General features: G+C 39.0%; 1 protein-coding gene across 6 annotated transcripts in view; it reads right to left on the reverse strand.

Annotated features, from left to right (window-relative positions):
* The window catches only part of ATP11C (ATPase phospholipid transporting 11C (ATP11C blood group)), a 245,535-nt gene that overhangs the window by 80,809 nt on the left and 142,892 nt on the right, over window positions 1-21,834 (reverse strand). For all 6 annotated transcript variants that reach the window (XR_013959813.1, XM_080653850.1, XM_080653847.1 and 3 more), the window contains exons 6-14: window positions 19,118-19,246; window positions 15,514-15,617; window positions 13,158-13,208; window positions 12,151-12,215; window positions 11,747-11,828; window positions 10,328-10,478; window positions 9,534-9,731; window positions 2,052-2,213; window positions 1,232-1,383 (exon numbers count right to left, since the gene is read on the reverse strand). Coding sequence is in view for 5 of the 6 variants with exons in the window: in XM_080653850.1 (XP_080509976.1) it covers window positions 1,232-1,383; window positions 2,052-2,213; window positions 9,534-9,731; window positions 10,328-10,478; window positions 11,747-11,828; window positions 12,151-12,215; window positions 13,158-13,208; window positions 15,514-15,617; window positions 19,118-19,246 (1,094 nt within the window). In the remaining variant the exon portion in view is untranslated. The remainder of the gene's footprint in view (window positions 1-1,231; window positions 1,384-2,051; window positions 2,214-9,533; window positions 9,732-10,327; window positions 10,479-11,746; window positions 11,829-12,150; window positions 12,216-13,157; window positions 13,209-15,513; window positions 15,618-19,117; window positions 19,247-21,834) is intronic.

A 21,834-nucleotide genomic window follows, 5' to 3' on the forward strand; every position in this document is an offset into this window, starting at 1 on the left:
CCTGATCACCCCCTAACCACTCCCCTGCCAGCCTGATTGATGCCTAACTGCTCCCCCTGCTAGCCTGTTTGCCCCTAACTGCCCTCCCCTGCTGGTCTGGTCACCCCTAACTGCCCTTCCCTGAAGGCCTGGTCACCCCTAACTGCCCTCCCCTGCAGGCATGGTCCCCCCTAACTGCCCTCCCCTGCAGGCCTGGTCGCCCCCAACTTCCCTCCTCTGCCGGTCGGGTCACCCCTAACTGCCCTCCACTGCAGGCTTGATCACCCCAACTGCCCTCCCTTGCAAGCCTCATCCCTCCAAACTGCCCTCCCCTGCTAGCCATCTTTTGGTGGCCATCTTGTGTCCACATGGGGGCAGGATCTTTGACTACATAGGGGCAGCCATCTTGTGTGTTGGAGTGATGGTGAATTTGCATATTACTCTTTTATTGGATAGGATAGAGGCCTGATACATGGGTGGGGGCTGGCTGGTTTGCCCTGAAGGGTGTCCCAGATCAGGGTGGGGGTTGCCTTGGGGTGTGGGGTGGCCTGGGCGAGGGGCCTTGTGGTGGTTGCAGGCCGGCCATGCCCCCCAGCAACCCAAGCGGAGGCCCTGGGATCTGGGATTTATCTCCTATAATTGAAACTTTATAGCCTTGAGCGGAGCCAAGCCTCCTGCTCGCTCTGTGGCTCCAGCCATTTTTGTTGGGATTTATTTATCTTCTATAATTGAAACTTTGTAGCCTTCAGCGGAGGCCAGGGCTGGCCAGAGCAGGCAGAAAGCTTGGCTTCCTTCATCGCCGGGGGCAACTCAAGCCTCCTGCTCTCTCCAGTTCCGTGGCTGCCGCCATTTTTGTTGGGATTATATTTATCTTCTATAATTGAAACTTTGTAGCCTTGAGTGGAGGCTAGGGCAGGCCAGAGCAGGCAGAAAACTTGGCTTCCTCCATCGCTGGGGAAACCCAAGCCTCCTGCTTGCTCTGTGGCCGGCCACCATCTTGGTTGGGTTAATTTGCACACTCGCTCCTGATTGGCTGGTGGGCATGGCTTGTGGGTGTAGCAGAGTGATGGTTAATTTGCATGTTTTTCTTTCATTAGTGTAGATAACTGATATATGCAGAACTCCACATATTTAATGTTTGCAATTTGATGAGTTTGGATAGATGCAAACACCTGTGATACTAAAGTACTGTATTGTTAACTACAGGTATGACACTCTAGAGCAGACCTGTAGAATGCATTCATGTGCTTACTTTTTAGCTCCTTTCACCAAAGCTATTTCATCTGGTGAAGAGGCCACATAGGTTAATTCAGCTGATTCTGTAGCTCCATCAACAGCATCATTTACTTTAATTTCTACAGTATGGCATAAACACAAGGCACGCAGAAAGAGCTCTTCTCGATTCTGTTAAACAGTAACAATAAAAAATGACTATATGATTTTCACATTGATCACTTGGTAACTATTCCATGAACAGTGAAAAAATATTAATGTGAGAGAAAGTTATAACCTCCAGCAAACTGAGTTAGCAGAAATTTATAAATTCTTAATACTCGACTGAGCTATCTTCCTAGTTCCTAACAGCATTCCTGGTTCTCAGCTAACATACCGTAGGGGCTGTGTTACGATTCAGGTTAGTGTAGTGCTACCTAATACCCAAGCGGTGACTTTTTCTTGCCTAAAAGAGTTCATTCAGTATCTAATTCACAGTCTGGCAATAGCTCAGGTGCAGGGAGACTCTGGTTCATTTAATGCCTAGACACTCCAGGGACTAGAATGATTTGAATAGATATCATTCTCGGAAGAGCTCATATCTTAAAGACAAAGCACAAAATATTTATGATCACACAGACAGGGAAGTGAAATTTTACCCAATGCAATTTCCCATAATTCTTTCTACTTGTTTACAAATTCCAGAGATGTTAGTAAAACAAGAAAGGTGAAATGAGAGAAGAAACAAATGGTTATTCAAAAGTCTGTCATAAGCTAAAATTCATTTCTACTATGCAGGGTTAACACATGCATACATAGATTGATTTCTCAAAGTAAAATGGCAATGCAGAAAATGCCACCTTATCTGCTTTATCAAAATATGTTAAGGGTCCATCAGTTTGAGAGAGTCCATCAGTTTCCTGAGTTACACCTTTATACTTGTGCCCATCTATGCAGCATTCAATGAATTCCATGCTGTTTTCAGTGAGTGTTCCAGTTTTATCTGTAAATACATAGTCCACCTAAAAACAAGGACACAAACATTCATTTTAACTTTGTTCAGTGTGATTAATTTTTAGTTGCGTGTAAGGCAGAGCAATTTTCTCACCCTTAGGAAATGTTTTCTAAGACTTCTTGTCAGATGTAAGGTAATTACAGAAGCAACATTATCAAATGAATGAGAAACAAAAGAGTATTTTTAAGACACTGAAACAGTATCACATTTCTAAAGTAGACCTATTAAAGTATAGAAGATTAATAGGAAGGAAGAATGTAGCTATTTTATCAAAGTAAGAACCCTTCAATTTAACACCTAGCCTTTTTTATGTAAAGAAGTTACATAAGAGCCCTGGCAGTTTGCTCAGTGGTTAGAGCATTCCTGGTCAAGGGCAAGTACCTCAGTTGCAGGTTTGATCCCCAGCCCCAATCAATGTGTCTCTCATATCAATGTTTCTCTCTCCTTCCCCCTCCATCCCTTCCTTCCACTCTCTCTAAAAAGCAATGGAAAAAATATTCTCCAGTAAGAATTAAAAAGAAAAAGAAGTTACGTAAGAAGATCAATTTATCAAGTGGGAAACAAGAATATACTGGCCACTTATTTTATGTGCATGTAGGCACAAAACACACACACACACACACACACACACACACACACACACACACAATAGGAACCTAAACTAACTGGGATATAAAACTTTTCCTTAAAAAGTAAAATATTCTATAAATATATTGGATTGAAGTGAAATGCATTGTTTCATATAATGTGCATAAGAATTATAGAATATAGATGGTACACAGTAAGGCAATAATGATCAAAACCAATTTTAAATATTTTCAGATATGTCTCAAAAAGGCTCCAAACTGAAAAATACAGTTTTATGATAGGCTAAGGTATAATATAAGCATACTTTCTTTTCTTTTTAAATAAATCTTTATTGTTCAGATTATTACAGATGTTCCTCTTTTTTCCCCTCATAGCTCTCCTCCACCCGGTGCCCCCCCCACCCCAATCCCTTGACCCCACCACTGTCCTCATCCATAGGTATAAGATTTTTGTCCAATCTCTTCCCGTACCCCTCACGCCCCCTTCCCCTCGAGAATTGTCAGTCCACTCCCTTTCTATGCCCCTGATTCTATTATATTCACCAGTTTATTCTGTTCATCAGATTTTTTATTCACTTGATTTTTAGATTCACTTGTTGATAGATATGTATTTGTTGTCACTTTGTTGTTCATAATTTTTATCTTTACCTTTTTCTTCTTCCTCTTCTTAAAGAATACCCTTCAGCATTTCATATAATAAAGGTTTGGTGGTGATGAACTCCTTTAGCTTTTTCTTGTCTGTGAGGCTCTTTATCTGACCTTCAATTCTGAATGATAGCTTTGCTGGGTAGAATATTCTTGGTTGTAGGTTCTTGCTATTCATCACTTTGAATATTTCTTGCCACTCCCTTCTGGCCTGCATAGTTTCTGTTGAGAAATCAGCTGACAGTCGTATGGGTACTCCCTTGTAGGTAACTAACTGTTTTTCTCTTGCTGCTTTTAATATTCTCTCTGTTTTTTTTGCCCTTGGCATTTTAATTATGATGTGTCTTGGTGTGGTCCTCTTTGGATTCCTCTTGTTTGGGGTTCTCTATGCTGCCTGGACTTGTAAATCTATTTCTTTCACCAGGTAGGGGAAGTTTTCTGTCATTATTTCTTCAAATAGGTTTTCAGTATCTTGCTCTCTCTCTTCTTCTGGCACCCCCATAATTCGAATTTTGGTACGTTTGAAATTGTCCCAGAGGCTCCTTACACTATCTTCATATTTTTTCTTTTTTTCTTTTTGCTATTCCAGTTGGGTATTTTTTGCTTCCTCGTATTTCAAATCTTTGACTTGATTCTTGGGATCCTCTGGTCTTCTGTTGAATTTCTGTATATTATTCTTTATTTCAGACAGTGTATCCTTAATTTCTGACTGGTCCTTTTCCATTTTTCTGGCATTCTCATTAAGATCCTTGAAGGTCTCACTAAGTTCCACAGATTTTTCTAGACGATTCTTGAGTAACCTTATAGCTGTTGTTTTGAACTCTATATTCAGTAGTTTGCTTTCCTCCATTTCTTTCATTCGTGACATGTTTCTTTGTCTCCGCATTTTGGCTGCTTCCCTGTGTTGATAGAGTGGCCTTGTGTGGTAGGTGTCCTATAGGGCCCATGGCTCAGCCTCCCCAATCACCTGAGGTGGACACTCCTGGTGCACCCCTTTGTGGGCTGGGTGCACAGCCTTGTTGTAGTTAAGCCTTGATTGTGTTGGTACACTGGGAGGAATTGACCTCCAGGCCAATTGGCTGTGAGGACCCGCTGTGTCTATACTGGAAGAACTGTTGTGCTGGAGACACCCTTATTGGACAGGACTTGCTTCAGTGGGGCTTTGGTGCTCACTGAGTCTGCCTCTTGAGTGTGTCCCTTATGGATGTGAGGAGTTGCAATCTGGTATCATCTCACACTGACCACTAGGTACCCTGGCTCCTGTATCTCCAAGGAGGTGCAAAATCAACCACTGCCTGAGGCCATCCAGCAGGAGCTACAGCGAAATCTGCAGATTTCTCCTCTTCATTTGGGGTTTGGAAGTTTTGGAGCTCTCTGACCCAGCTGCAGTTTGTTAGGTTAGGCTGCGAAAGGACAGGCCATTCATATGCAAAAGCTGCTGCGCAGAGCTTGGATGGGGTTGTAAATTGGGTGGGGTGGGGTCTCAGGGAGTCACCAGGGTAGAGCTAGCAGCGATGGCTGCAAGTCAGCCGTCTCTGCGTCTCAGCATCCCACACCCCCACGCAGTAACAATGATTACTGCAAGCACCTCTGCGAGAAAGCCACCCTCGCTTTCTGACCCGATGCCAGACAGTCCAGTTTCTCCCTGTAGGAGTCTGGGTCCCCAGAGTCTCGCCGGAAACTGGAGTTCAGAGCAGTTGGGAGCTTGTATGTCCCTCCCGTTGAAAAAAACAGCCGACGCAGTTGTCTACCCAGTTCAAGCTCCTCTGTACCTCTGCACCTCCTACCCAGTCTCAATGCGCTTTTTTCTCTCCTTCTAGTTGTAGAACTTTTACTCAGCCAGCTTTCCCGTGGTTCTGAATGATAGCCGTTTTGTCTTTTAGTTGTAGTTTTGGTGTGGTTGTGAGAGGCAGCAAGTACAGGTGTATACCTTATGCCGCCATCTTGGTTTCTCCCATAATTTCATAAATTATGGAAAAAATAATCTATGAAGTAAATTTTCCACATTAAATAAGCCATATTGAGCATTTCCATTTTACCTCAGTTTTTATCTTCTATTTATAACATCTGGCTTTTGGAAACCCACAATTTTATCTCCTTTTGGCAATTTATGCTTAAATAGTTAAAATTATGGGCTGACAGGAACAAGCAATAAGCACAAGATTAAGGTTTCTATTATGTAAGGCAAAAAGAGATGAAACTCCAGCAATAGTTGCTCTCTATTTTTCAAAGCTTTTCACAGTAGCAGCATGGTACAAATATGGCCTTCCAATTTTCCTTTTTGTCCTCTTAGCTGGCCAAGTTTGAATTCTCTCTTTAAATTAATCCAAATGGTATTATTCCTGTGTTGTTAAGAGTTTTTCTAGTTAAATGAAAATCTATGGGGCTTTATTTTCTGATCAAAATTATTAACCTTCATTTTCCCCTAAAGGTTGTCCTGTGTTGTAGCATCTCCTGGACTAGGGTGGGAATTAATTAACCCATTAAGAAATCTTTTATGAGTGTCAAAGGTGGTAGTTTTAAAAATATATAGTGCAATTGTTTGCCGATATATAATAGGTTGTGTAGTATGGCTCTGCATACAATTATTCTTACAGGTATAGACAAACAAACTGTACCCTAATATAGTAATTATCAAACTGTAGTGTGCATCACACTTACTTGGAGGACTCACTAAAACTCAGATCGGTGGGCTCTATCCCCAAAGTTTCTAATTTAGTAGCTCTGGAGCAGGGTCAATTAATGTGAATTTCTAGTAATTTATCAGGTGATGTTAATGCTGTTGGTTCCTGGATCCTACTTTGAGAATCACTGATCTAAAACATGCCATATACTCAGGAAAGGGGGAGGAGAGGATTGGCTGTTATTTAAAAGCGTGTATTCTCATATTTAAGGGAGAGAGAGGGCTAAAGAGTGGGAGCCTACTGCTTGCCTGACTCACAACAGTCTCTTCCTCTTTCTTCTTTAATGGTGGGTTTAAAAGAGATAAAAAAAGGCCCCTCTCTATCAACAGGCTCAAACCAACCACATTATGGATAAAAGACGTAAAGTGAGATAAGTGTTCTAAGGTAGAAAGAACCCTGAACTTAAGGTTGAACACACAAAATTACCTATTTCATAGTTCAAAATTGGTCAACAATGTTCATATCATTCAACATAATGGAACACTTGGAATGGAGTCTTGGCTCCAGCACCTACTAACTTTGGGACCTTGGGGAAAAATCTCTTAATCTCTCTAAACTTTATATATGAATCTTACATAACTAAATCTGCTGCACAAGGCTGTAAAAATTACAAAATAAAGCTCAGCAATAACTATGTTTGTAAACTATGATGTGTTATATAGATGTTGATTGCCATTGCTGTTGACTTGAGCATAATTACACAGTACTGGACTCTTTCCATCATCCCACATTCCCTAATTTTTCTGAATTATCATGATCACATTGATATGTGTATTTCCCCAACTAAATGGTGAAAAACTTGAGGGTTTCTTGTTTACTTTATAATAGTAACCTCAGTACCAAGAATATATCCTACAAAAAAAAGTTCAATACATACCACTGGACTAAATTGTTGGAATAAGAGTATATACTCAGACACAACATTAAGCATAGCTACAAGACTGGGAGGGGATAGAAAGAAGGAGGCTATCCCCATGGTTTTGTTTTGTTTCTTCAAGATAGGTAGAAACCATTTGGTTGTCTAAAAGATTGATGTCTAATCAAAAGACCCCATCCATTTCCAACTGAACTGAGTGAGCAGTCTAATTCTTTTTGTTTCTCAAGTCAAACACTGCCCCAAACATATCTTCCCATTTTTAAAAATACTATGAAGGTCATTTTAAAAGAGTAGTTAATCATGACATTGATGAGAACTAACTGACACTGCTTTTAGCAACATAAAAGCCCTATATATCTTAAATTATGACTCATCAAAGAGGAAACTGGTTATATTTCATTTTGTGTGTACCATTCCATTGAAAGCTAAATGACCTAAGAAGCTATTTAAAGATTTATTTGCATTTTCATTCAGGTAGTTTCTACATATATAACCTGACAATGATGGCAAGTTGTTTTTTCTCTGTATAAATTGAGGTGATGGTCTGGCTATATTAACTAAATGACAATCACACCCAGAAAAGCAGGTTTTGGTTGGAGAAAGAAGTAGTGGATAAAATGTGGATGACTGTAGTTTCTTTTCACTGATCAAATTTACCAGATCATTCCCCAAATCCTCACTTTACTTTCTGCAGTGTGAATTCAGTCTAAATGATAGGGATTACATTCCCATAGGTAACACAGAATCTGCTGAGGTGCAGATATGAAAGACATAAGAGTCTCATCAAGTGGAACATGGCCTGGATATCTTGCCTGTCTCTGGTGAGCATTAAGTATCACATGTGGAAGGTTGTCTGCTTTATTTGTAGTAGCCTAGGGCTAGCTAGCCAAGTTCATCTTTGGGTAGGTTAATCTACACAGCCAGGCACTGGATCTACTCAACTAAATCATCTGTCAGGGAAAAGTTCAGCAGAGGTGGCTTAATTTTTGTTTTTCATGCAAAAATGCTGCAAATTTATGCCTTTTATAGGGACTAGAGTAGTTCTACTCATATAGTTCTGTCCCTGAATGAAAACTTCTAGTTTAAAAAGGCCAAGGTAAGCTGTCCCAGCTGAACTCCCAAAAGAATCTTCTGGGAACAATATCTAAGGGAAAAGTATTAATTTATTTCTTGTTGTATCCTTGGTGACTAAGTATCACTGTGGGATGCAGAGTCCATGGTTTGGGATCCTGAAGTCCCAAAGTCAGGTTTCAACAAAATCTGGAGAGTTCTTTCAACCTTGTGTTTGTAGATGTCAACAGGGTACTTTGATTTAGGTAAAGGTTGTGTAAACAACAGAAATAAGAGATGGGGGACAGGTGGAGGAGTACTAAATTCAGTAAGAGAGTTTAGAGATGTAGATGCAAATTAGCACGATTCAAAACAAGTCTGAGGACCTGTTTCACCCACACAGTTCCATTAACTGAATTTGCATCTCTCAGTCACAGAAATGACATTTCCACATCCCTGACACTCTAAATATGAGAATTAAATGAAGCCAAAAAATTTCCTCAGTTTGTGAAAATTACACAACACACAGTAAATTCAGACAAAGGGAAAAACTCTCTGAATACTGATAAGAAAAGCACCTAGGAAGTCATCACTTGAAGAATTACAGCTAGATTTCATTGCATTGGAAAACAAATGCACTTGAGTTAGAAACAAGGTCAAAGCTTGAGCTACATTGGTATATAGAGCAAAAAGCATTTTGAGGAGTGCATGCCCTCACATTTTCCCTTCATTCAAAATTTTGAACTGGAATAAACAACTGCTTTCTAGGTCTATATCCATCTGACTAGAAATATTCTAAGAAAATATCAACAGGACAACTCTGGTCAATCTAGTTTATGGAACAAAATGCATTTACAAAATAGTTTTATTTGCTACCCCATATTATATCCCCAAATAGTTATAGTTGCTGATGAAGACCACGTTTTCTGTTCTAAAACAATAACCCATAATCTAACAACATCAAGTTTTAAAGAGAATTTCTATAACATTCAAATTCAATACATATTGTGATCTTTCTCCAAAATGCCAGCAAAATAACTGATGCGAGCCCTAGCTGGTTTGGCTCAGTGGATAGAGCGTCGGCCTGCGGACTAGAGGGTCCCAGGTTCGATTCCGGTCAAGGGCATGTACCTGGGTTGCGGGCACATCCCCGGTAGGGGGAGTGCAGGAGGCAGCTGATCGATGTCTCTAACTTTCTATCCCTCTCTCTTCCTCTCTGTAAAAAATCAATAAAATATATTTATAAAACAAAAAAAAAAACAACAAAAAACAACAACAACAACCAAAAGTTTAAAAAAAAACAAAAAAAAAAAACTGATGCAATAGCTATGGAAACACTGCTTGCCTTCAAGGTATATCTGTATACATTTTTTGTCTTGATTCACATTCCCAAACATGATATGGTCACATACATTGGTAATCCAAACTACAAGAAAATATATTTTAACTATATTAATTTATTTTAAGTAAAAATAAGTTCTAACCTGACCAAGTTCTTCATTAAGGTCTGATGTGTTAACCAGGGCTCCTTCATTAATTTCTTCATCATAAAAGTCCTTATCCCATGAAATAAAGAAGGAGCCCAAGAATTTCTGCATTTCTACTGTGACATACATGGAGACAGGAATGATAAAGTTGAACAGAACCATAAATGACAGGAAGTCGGTGAACATTTTCAAAACCTAAAACAACAACAAAAAAAGTTCATGCTAATTAAGTGTACTCCCATTAAACAAGTGTAATATAAAGAACTAGTTAAGTTTCTATCTTTTTATTTCAATGCTAAAAGCACTGTCTTGCTACACTGAAAAAACTTCCCAAAGACACTATATCATTGGTCAAACTTATTATCCCAGTATGTGAAAACACGCTCAATTTTGTCATTATTCTTCAGTGAATGTATCTTTTGACTCCATACTTCTTTACTTCCTTATGTTGTGTGCTCCTCCTACCCCAAGCTAGGAATATAGAAGCAAAGTTTCAATGTAGGCATTTATTATGCTCCTTGCATGATATATCACAAGCTCATACTATATTTATATGCCAGCTTCTTGCCCAATTGTTTAAAACTCTTAAGAGCTAAAAACAAACATAGAAGCCCAAATTAAAATAAAACAAAACTCTAAAACTTTTAAACCACGTAATGGCTTAGGGTTACCATACCACCAAGAGGGAACCCAGAAACCAACAAAAGGCATCATTAATTTGAGCAGCATTTGAATCAAGGGTGGTGTGATAACAATGTGCTAGTTAAAATTTTTAGCATAAAACAAATTACCTTCAAAGTATCCCGCTCCTTCTGGGTCTTTTGGTTATACCAAGGTTCATCATTATATGGGGTATTTTGCCAAATATACTTTAGAATAGTGCATATTGCAGCTTTGGTCAGTAAGATAAATAAATACACAATCAAGAAGAGATTAATGGACCTGAAAAATAAGACATGGATTGAAAAACCATCTAATTACTTAAGATATCAACCAGGTATAACTTAAATCATCCAGTCTTCTAAAGCTTCTCCTGTGTATGATGTGTTACCACAGCACAGGCCTATCTGTATGAATGAACCTTGATTATCACTGCTGAAGTGTTACCCTCAAGTGGTAAAATGGAAAAGCCAGTCCTGACTTGTCACCAATGCTCCCCAAAGTGCAATGGCTGACTAGCTTAACACACCTTTAATAAGGATCTATAAAGTAAGTGACAGGACACACAAACGCAAACACAATATTACCTATTCATTGGTAATGGTGCAAACACACCATTACCTTATAGAAGGAGTAGGTTGTCTCTGTTTCCCTTAATCCTAAAGATTTGGAGTAGAGGGTGGGAAAGCAAATGTGAAATCCTCAAGCTTAATGCAGACTCTTTTAGTCTGAAAGAAGAGCTATGAAGAGGGTGTCACTGATGTACTGGATATCCATGCCAACAATAGCTAGGTCCATGTCAGTGGCAAATGGCTTGAAGGTCTACCAGGTACCACTTCAACATTTGCCTGGAGACTATGATCTATGTTGTAGAACCTCCTTACATATAGCAACTATAGGAACCCAAACCATTATCTAGAAGCAAAGGAAATAAATTTATATTTCAACCAAAATCTGCCTTGAAAAGCTATGTAAGCTTAGGTAAGTCACTTATCTCTGAGATGATTTCTTCAACTGTAAAGTGAACAGGCTAACAGGAATTACTCCATACTTACTACTGCTTAGAGGATTACACCAAATCTACACTAATAAAAGAGCAACATGCTAATTGACCATTCCTTCGCAAAACCCGCCAGCCAATCAGGAGTGAGTATGCAAATTAACCAAACAAAGATGGTGGGTTAATTTGCATATGCAGGCACCGAGCGGACGGGGACGGGACGCTTGTGTCCCACATCACCCCAGCCGCTCTGGGCCTCTAGGCAGCATGGGAAGGCAGAAAGGCAGCTTCAGGCCGGAGCAGAAAGGCAGCTCCAGCCAAAGCGAAGGTGCTGCTGGCAGCCAGGGGAAGGAAGGCCCATTCTTGCACGAATCTTCATGCATTGGGCCTCTAGTCAGAAATACAAATCATTAAGCACAGTTTCTGGGACATAAAAAGTACTCAAAATGGTAGCTGCAATGTTGTTTTTTCATTATGGCTCTTATTGGAATTACTGAGAAGTAACTATTTCAGTTCAATAACAACTAAAGAAATTGCAGTGCATACTAACTTTTCAACAGCAGAACGTTTCTGAGATTTCCCTTGGTAGTTCAAAGCCATTTTGGTTTCCATCCCAGTGTAAACAGCAACTCCTAAGGAATAACAGGATAAAATGAAGACTAAGTTACAAATAACTCCTCATCCAACTGGATCTATTGATTTTTTTCATCCTATAAAAGCAGGAATTTTAAACCCTCTTCTATTCACCAGTTGATATATCCTTGATAGCATAATTTTAATTCTATATAATTTATTTATCATATCTCAAGTTAGTTTACCATCTTATAAATTCCCAACTCTTAAAAATAGGCTTAGATTAAATGGCAGTTATATGCTGTTAAAATTTAACACGCACTATTTATGCACAGGCTTATAAAGCATATTTCTGGTAGGTATGTCTTAAAAATTGCTCACCATATATCTTCTTGGTATTTTTCAGTGTAGCTCCTTTCAACAAGAGATTTTCAGGTCCCAAAGACCTAAATAAAAGATGAACACCACTTATCCAAACAGTCCAATAAATAGCACCATCAACTTTGGGGACATATTTTGCCCATACGTCTATGTCCTGGGTTCAGAATATATCTAATTATATCACATGCTTACTCCCCAGGACAAGCTGAAAGACCCTTCCCTCTAAAAGCTACTGCAGGGCACAACACAGTTAACAGCTCAGGACAGGAGTAGCCAGCAACACACATAGGTAAAGAGATGCACAGAGAGATAAAAGGATTATGAGTCACTGACAGTAAGATAAGAACAGGACAAAGCAGCAGACAGAAAGAGAAGGTAACAGATCAAACAGCAAGGTAGGAAAGACACACTGACATATTTATAGACAGGAGAGTAAACCCGCCTTTTTTTGGGGGGGGATCATTGGTCAACTAGGCATTTCTTTTACTTCCTTTTGAGTATGGTAAAAAGGCCAAATAGAAAAGTTGAGGTACCAAATGAAAGAGGAGAAAAAACCCTTTTGTATATGAAGTGCTGCATTAAAAATAATTAGCATTCCAGGTAATTTTCCCAGCATTTTATCCACTGCCTATACCCTCAATGACTCTCCTTTAAACCACTCACTGTTCTCAAGGTATATTTCCAATACTGTCTTCCACTGAACAACCTATTACAATAAATATAGTGTCTAGAAGAGATTTCGGAATATCAAAGTGCCTGGAGCTCTTCAATTCTGGAAACCTTCAGCATCATTTCCAATACTATCCCTCTGCCCAGGACACACACAACTCAAAGACCCTACAACACAAGAGCTACTACCAATTACAAGGTTGGTTACTTAAGACCCATTAGTGGGATACTGGCTAGTTACTCCAGATTTATTCACCTTCAATCTCTCCTTATAAAAAAAAATATTTGGCTATTTTAATACCCCCTCAAAGGACAGTTTAAAGGAATAGCAAACTAACCTCGCAACAGCCTCAAGAGTATTACTATAGATACTGATTCGCCCAACAAACCTGCAAAAGAAGATAATAGCAAATGAGTTTTCTACATATAGGTAAAATCTATATACCACAAAAATTGGAAATGGATCAAAATACAAATAATGCAAAAGAGAAGAGACTTTGAACTATGAATGTCTACTATATTTCTGAAAAAAATTATGAAATAATAAGGTAACATTTTAATCTAATTCTTAAAATAATATTATTATAAGAATGTAAACAAATATACTAAATTGGTTTTCAAGATCTTAGCATTGTACATACACATAAAACCAGTCTTATTTATACATTATAAAAATAATTGGCTTCATTATAGATTCATGTGAAGAAAGATTTCTGGTGTTAATACAACTTTCAAAACCATTATTTATTTCAGTAGTTCTTTCACTTTAGCATGCATTAAAATCATTGGAGGGCTTATTAAACTACAAATTTCTGGGTCCCATCCCCAAGTTTATGATTCAGGTGATAATTTGCATTTTCAACTAGTTCTCAGGTGATGCTGATACTGCTGCCCTGGTAACCCTTTGAGAACCACAGCATTAGTTTTAGACAGTAAACACTTGATTACCATCTTAGAAATTTCCAAACTGTCTTGAAGCTGATTTCATTACTGAGCTTGATCCAATCATTTAATATGGCTAGGTACATGGTAATCAGTATTTCTGAAAAAAATGGGGTAAAAAGGCCTAACACCTTCTTAACAAGTGTGAATATTTTATAATTTGCATATTTTTTCAGAAAAATGGAACGTATTATTACTGTGTTCCAAAATATGAATCTCTGGTAATTCATTCATCATATATTAATTGTGCAAGTACTATGCAAGGTGCTGGAGATACACTAATAAGTAAGAAAGACATTACTTACCCTAAGACAAATAAACAGGCAATTACAATATAAGTAATTACCACTAGGGTAGTGAAAGTACAAGGTATTCTGGAGTCACATATCAAGGGCACTCAATCTAGTCTAGAGAATTAGCAATAACCTTCCCTGATCTAAAATTTTCCTTCATATTTAAGGTAACTGAAAATTGTAGGAGTTGCCCTATAAATATGCAAGGATGTATATTATTCTCTAACTCAAGCAGAATCAGTCACTCCCTTTTCTCTGATTCCATGGGACTTTTATTCATCTCTATGATTTCACTGTACTATAAGCCTAGAATTACTGTTTTATCTCTTTTGCAAACTGTGAGCTAAGGCAGGAACAGCTATTTTGCTTTGTGGTCCTAGTTCTTAATATCAGCATGGATACAGAAGGGAAAGAGGAAAGAGGAAAGAAGGACTGGTGTGAAGGAGGGAGAGGCATTGTTCTTGTAGTAGGATGGCTACTTTGTTTTCCCACCACCAATCATCTGACCCATTATGACCAACAGAACTCATTAACAAGATGGCTGGAATAGGTAATGGATGCCATCTGTAACAGAATGAAATTAATTGGCTAGCATGGGAATAAAACCTGTTACTCTACCATCATTGTCACCATGCTCTAATAAGCCAAACTGACCAATCTTTTTAAAAAATATATATTTTATTGATTTTTTACAGAGAGGAAGGGAGAGGGATAGAGAGTTAGAAACACCGATGAGAGAGAAACATCTATCAGCTGCCTCCTGCACAACCCCCACTGAGGATGTGCCCGCAACCAAGGTACTAGTACATGCCCTTGACCGGGATCGAACCTGGGACACTATCCTAGGACACGAACCTGGCTCCATCCACTGAGCCAAACCAGCCAAACCAATCTTAAAAATCAAATTCCAAATTTCTGACATCCCACTGTTAATCAGCAAAAGTACTCCAGAAAGCCTAAGCATAGTAAAATATAGGACATTACACCATTTTACTACTTCCTCCACTTATCTGTTTACTGTGGACAAAAAACAGCCTATTCACATATGCAGTTCTAATGACAGAATGCCTACTAAATGCATGGCTCCATACCCTCTTCTCTCTTTGATATTGGAAAACAAATGAAGTGGTTTATTTTTGTTTTAGTTAACTCTGGTAAATGAGTAAGTTTGGTAGATCGGCTTTACAGGATAACATCATCTTAAAATTTGATGGACGGTCATGTTTACAAATAACAAAAATAAAAGAAAAATGACTAGTAAGATGCCTGGGCCAATATATTTTATCTTAGGCTGGTAGTGAACAAGTCTGATATGATTCATTTCCATGTCAGAAGGAACAGCTCATAAAAACACAAATGAAAGGAGGCTGGTAAGTGGTGGGTGTTTCTTTGCAATACTGGTAGGTAAAGATAGGCAGAGCCAACAGACAGCAGTAAAATGAAACCAGGTGATATTTACTTGTAGAGGTCAGGTTGAGGCTGTTCACATTCAATCGCTGCTCGGAGGGTATCAATGGATTCAGCTGTACATAGTGCAATGGTATCACGTACTGCATAATGTGTCTAGATGAAAGCAGAAGAAAAGGCAAAAACAAAAGTGTTTCTTTCTGTAATCATACACCCACCTGATTCCAGAAAAGGAATATGTTTTAGCAAGAGACTTTGGCAGAATAATACAAATATTGATGCACATTTACAACTAAATAAAATTCTTCAAGTATATTACAAATAATTACTAAGCTATCCCTACTGCAAGGGGATTACAAAGTTAATGAAAAAAAAAAGCTTTTCTTGATATTGACAGCACAGAGAATTTCATTTGCAGCATGCATATAATTAACTGAAAACTCCATAAAAATATAATGCATTTACTTTTACTGAAACCTATTCTTTTGCTCACCATAGTGTATAGTGATGTAAATATACACATATGAATTGAACTTAGCCCTTTTGGTCATAAGACTGCTAACATCTTGCCAACAGAAAGAAAAAATCATTAATAGTTCTATTACACAAATAGTATAATTAATGACCTTGAAAATGCTCAAAGTGGCTACATTTCATATGAATAGCAAGGAGATGATATGTCTTGCTTGAGTTAGACAGAATATTCTACTAGTGTATATTATGTACTTGATTTACCCAGAACTCAAGGCAGGCTCCAGCGAACCCATTTATTTATTTTTTTAAAAATATATTTTATTGATTTTAGAGAGGAAGGGAGAGGGAGAGATAGAAACATGATGAGAGAGAACCATTGATTAGCTGCCTCCTGCATGCCCCCTACTGGGAATCGAGCCCGCAACCCTGGCATATGCCCTTGACCAGAATTGAACCCAGGACCCTTCAGTCAGCAGGCCAATGCTCTATCCACTGAGCCAAACCAGCTAGGGCCTATTTATAAATCATCAAAGAAAGGCTGACATAGACTCAAAGACTGTACTACTTACCCAGAAGGAAAGCTGTTGCATGGTCTTTGGGAAATAATATGGAAGTACCTGAGCTAGATTTAAAACTACTCCTGGCTTTGAAAAACCTATGTACTTCTACTTAATTAATTTATTTTTAAATATATTTTTATTGTTTACTTTTAGAGAGAGAGGAAGGGAGAGAGGGAGGGGAGGAGGGAGAGGGAGAGAGCGAGAGAGAGAGAGAGAGAGAGAGAGAGAGAGAGAGAGAGAGAAAGAGAGAAATATTGATTGGCTGTCTCCTGCCACCGCCTACTGGGAATCGAGCCTGCAACCTGGGCCAGGAATTGAACCAGTGACCTTTTGGTGCATGGGATGATACTGAGCCACAATGGCCAGGGTGAAAACCCATGTTGTGATTGGGATCAACTTAACAACTTTTTTCCCTATTAGGTAATCTTTAGGTAGATGTCTTGATTTTTACCTCGACATTCCCTCAAATATAACTTTGTTTTTGAACAATTTAAAGTGGACTAGTTTATCACCATACCCTAAAGCAGCGGTCACCAACCGGTGGTCCGCAGACCACTGGCGGTCCGTGAGGTCTGAAAGATTGGCGACCACTGCTCTAAAGCATAGAATATAGTCATCTAAGGCATTTAAGTTCCTTTTTTCACATACTGAGTCCTGGTCCTCAACTCCAGATGAAATAAACAAGCAGAGAAAAGCCCTCAAGGATACACACAGAGGTGAGCACATTAATATCCTTCCTTAAAGGCAACATATAAAAGCTACATCTTCATGCCTTATAGAATTCTGGACAATGGCCAAGAACTGACTGTGTCAGAAAGTACCAGGGAAGTAATTTATCTCCAGTTTGAGCAAATTTACTTTAACAGATTTATAATTCTTCCTAGTTGCAATAAAGCAAACATTATTTGCCAAACTACACCCTAAGGCAGCCTTGGGCAAACTACGGCCCGCGGGCCGGATTCGGCTGTTCTATCTGGTTCTCTTGCTCTCCCTTCCGCTCCTTTACTTTGAATTTATATTAGTTCACACAAACACTCCATCCATGCTTTTGCTCCGGCCCTCCGGTCCAGTTTAAGAACCCATTGTGGCCCTCGAGTCAAAAAGTTTGCCCATCCCTGCCCTAAGGCATTGTTTTAAAAACAATCAAATTAGCCCTGACTGGTTTGGCTCAGTGGATGGAGCGCTGGCCTGCGGACTGAGGGGTCCCGGGTTCGATTCCAGTCAAGGGCATGTACCTGGGTTGCGGGCACATCCCCAGTGGGGGGCGTGCAGGAGGCAGCTGATCGATGTCTCTCTCTCATCGATGTTTCTAGCTTTCTATCCCTCTCTTCCTCTCTGTAAAAAATCAATAAAATATATTTAAAAAATAATCTTTATAAAAACAATCAAATTATTCCAGATTACATTTCCTATATGCCAGGAATAAACATTTTTAAAGAAAATATTCATCACTTTTTAAGTAAAGAGATCAAACTGTAAGGTGAGGTATTATTGATATTGATATTATTTTTATAGTTATATACTTTCAGCCTATGATTACTCTCATTTTAAAAAGCCTCAATAAAATATTAAGTGAGGCCAAAACCGGTTTGGCTCAGTGGATAGAGCGTCGGCCTGCGGACTGAAGGGTCCCGGGTTCGATTCCGGTCAAGGGCATGTACCGTGGTTGCAGGCACATCCCCAGTAGGAGGTGTGCAGGAGGCAGCTGATCGATGTTTCTCTCCCATCGATGTTTCTAACTCTCTATCTCTCTCCCTTCCTCTCTGTAAAAAATCAATAAAATATATTTAAAAAAAATATTAAGTGAGTTATGTCAATATGAAATGCAAGCAGTTATATAAAAAAAATGTGGTGGTGCCCAGCTGGCGTAGCCTAGTGGTTGAGCATCGACCTATGATTCAGGAGGTCATGGTTCAATTCCCAGTCAGGGCACATGCCTGGGTTGTGGGCTCGATCCCCAGTGTGAGGGGCGGGGTGTGTAGAAGGCAGCTGATCAATGATTCTCTCTCATCATTGATGTTTCTATCTCTCTCTCCCTTCCTCTCTGAAATCAATAATACACACACACACACACACACACACACTGAGTGGCCAGATTATTATGATCTCTGAACGCATAATAATTTGGCCACTCAGTGTATATCCTATATAGTAAAAGGCTAATATGCAAATTGGTCCCCTCGACCAGGAGTTCGACCAGCAGGCAGGCAGGCCGGACCCCACCCATGCATGAATTCATGCACCGGGCCTCTAATACACACACACACACACACACACACACACACACACACACTGAGTGGCCAGATTATTATGCATTCAGAGATCATAATAATCTGGCCACTCAGTGTGTGTGTGTGTGTGTGTGTGTGTGTGTGTAAAATTTTTTTAAATGTGGTGGCTTTTACTTGGGACATGGATTTTCTTCACCCAATACCATCCCTTTCCCCAAAGTTGAGAATTTGCTTAGAAGTTCAAGGATAACTACATAAAAGCTGTCTTCAAATACAAAATGTACGCAAATAAGATAAAATAAGATAAAAGATTAGGGGACAGTGAGAAGGAGTATTTATTGATGAACTATTCTGAGCTTAAAATGTGTAAGTGAGGTTTACTCTTCATTACCTTGCAATTGGATTCCCCATCAAGACTGGCTGTAGTAACATAACAGGTTCCATCACTAGTGCAGGATGATAGAAGAATAAGATCACAGGGAAAAGTTTCATCTGCTTGTACTTCTACTACATCACCAACCTAGAATGGATAAAAAACAACAACAAATATAAATATTCTTAATTCCAAACAAAGCATTCATTATATTACAAACTAAAGTCAAAACAGTAGCAAGAGACCTCTCCTGTTCTGGGGCTTAGAGAGTATCTCAGCCTCCTACACCATGTGAAAGGTGATAAAAGAATATTACTGAACATTCAGAATTCTCTTTAAGGTCATGAGGACTTGTGATGCTTTCAGATTACCCTAGTAGTGAAATTTAATCTCTAATTAATGACTTCAACACCCAGGGACCTGTTTGCTCTCTGATATTTCTGGCATTGATGTTTGATAAGACAATGAACATTATCACTTCATGAATGAATCAAGAAAATCTACATGTCTCAACTTGAGAACTTCATGAAACCTGGGCAACCACACTTCCACTCTGCATCATCCATATTTTAATATGTTTTGCCTTCAGTGTGATAATAGCTATTATTGTTGGGTGTTAATTCCTTCTTCAGTGCTCAGAAAACCTCAGTTAATTATAGGCACCTATTTTTTCCCCATAACATTTGAAAAAAAATTCAAATAGGTAATTTTCAAACAATTCATATGCTATTAGAAGAATCAATTAATATAGCAATGAAAAACAATTTCCTATGCGCAAGTACCCCAAGCTCAAATAGAGAAAAAAGATAAGAGAAGAAATAATGAACCATTTCTACTGCAGATAATTAAATAATGTAGGTAATAAGTCATAATGGTTAAATAGGTAGGCCTTTCTAACCTGACTTTATGCCCCAGCTTTGCCACTTTATAACTATATGACCTTGGGTAAGTGCCCTAGATCAGTGGTCAGCAAACCGCGGCTTGTGAGCCACATGCGGCTCGCGAGCCGCAGTTTGCTGCTCTGTTGACTAATGCGTTTGCCGACCACTGCCCTAGATGATTGCAACTACCTTGTAGGACTGGTCTGAGCATGAAATAAGGACAAAGGTAGTGTTTTGCAAACTCCCGTCATACAGTCACCATCTGATAGATATTAATTATAATTATTACTAATACCCTGCAACTACTTTCTTCCCAACGTTTTTTTTGAAAGATGTAGGAAACCATCAGTCCAGCGCTTCCCAACATTTTTCATACCGTGGCACATACAGAAAACATTTTTATACAGCACCCTCAGATTGAGGGTGGAGGCTGCTAGTGGCAGAAGATGACCCACTTATGAGATAGCCAATATCTGGCACACCAACCAAGACACAGTGGTTGTGAAACAATGAACTAATAAATAGCACACCTGCCTCCTATTTCCTACACAATTTGGCAGATAAAGATGAGGATGTTAAGACCTATTTGGGAACAATTTTATTTTCTTTGCCAATCTTCATCAGTTGCCAAGAGCAACAGCATCAATAATTGAACTAATTTGTAAATAGCATTTTATTTTGTTAGATCTATCCTTCTTCAATTACATAAACTTATGTAGCTTACATAAAACCACAGTTGATGCTTAAATAAACAAAAGAAAAATTAATGAAACCCTAAAGCATGTTAGAAGGAGGAAACATTCAAAGGGTTGAAGGTGATTCTCAGTCACTGAAAAATAAAAACCACAAATAAAGAATTTCTTCTACAACATTTAGGATTTGCTTAGATATTAACTATCAAGGTCACTGTATCTGGAGTGCAAGTTGAGGCTTGGTGAGATGGATATGGGCCCGATCTCAAAGGTCCTGGCAGGCCAGGCTAGTGGGTTAGGCCTCACCCTTAAGGCAAAGGGGAACTGGGAAAAGACATTTAAAGAAAGAGAACAACATGATCCAGTTGGACAATCAACTCTGGAGTTCTGGTAACATTTAGCAAGTTCAAAGCCAGAAGAGAGCAGCACTATCCCTCAACCATAAATATTAGAAAACCTACAAAATCATAATTTTTTTAGTTCATCAGAGAGCTGAGGTTGCAAAGCAACCAAGTGAACTGAATTTCAAAGTATGAAAAGTCCCTCTGAGGAGAGACAACTGTTTCACATTTGTCAAAGCACAGGATGAAGAGATGGCCAACAAAACTTGCATAAGAAGAAAACAACTAGATTTTAAACCAATTCTAAAAAGCTTGGTAGGAGCTAACACGACATTAGAATCTCTGCAAGCCTGATAGAAAAGAAGAGATCTATAGGCATCTGTTGGGTACTCATGAGAAAGCAAGAGGGTAGGAGACCTAAAAGAGCCTTCCTCACTGGTATAGGCATACAGGTTGTGATTAACTTTATGTCAGAATCATGAACCCTTTTATCATTTGAGGCAAAAGCCATCTGTGTCTAGGAGAAAGGAAAGAAACCCTCCTTGGCATATATCAGAAAAATGTCACCTCTGCTAGCAGATGTAGAAGCAAAAGCCATCTGCTGCTGGGGAGGGGAGAGAAAACTCACTATACTGAGGACTTAGCATTGATAAAAGGCTAAGTTCAGCTGCCATGGGAGGTGGGGTGGGAGTATTGAGAAAGTTCCACCCTGAGGTAAAGGTACATAAGGCCTGCCTATCACTGAGAGTAGAGCATGAGATCCAAGAAACCACTCTGTTCCAAACAGGAACCTTGCAATGAATAACAAGAAATAGCGATCT

Source organism: Plecotus auritus, assembly GCF_963455305.1.
Source record: "Plecotus auritus genome assembly, chromosome: X".
Taxonomy (NCBI): Eukaryota; Metazoa; Chordata; class Mammalia; order Chiroptera; family Vespertilionidae; genus Plecotus; species Plecotus auritus.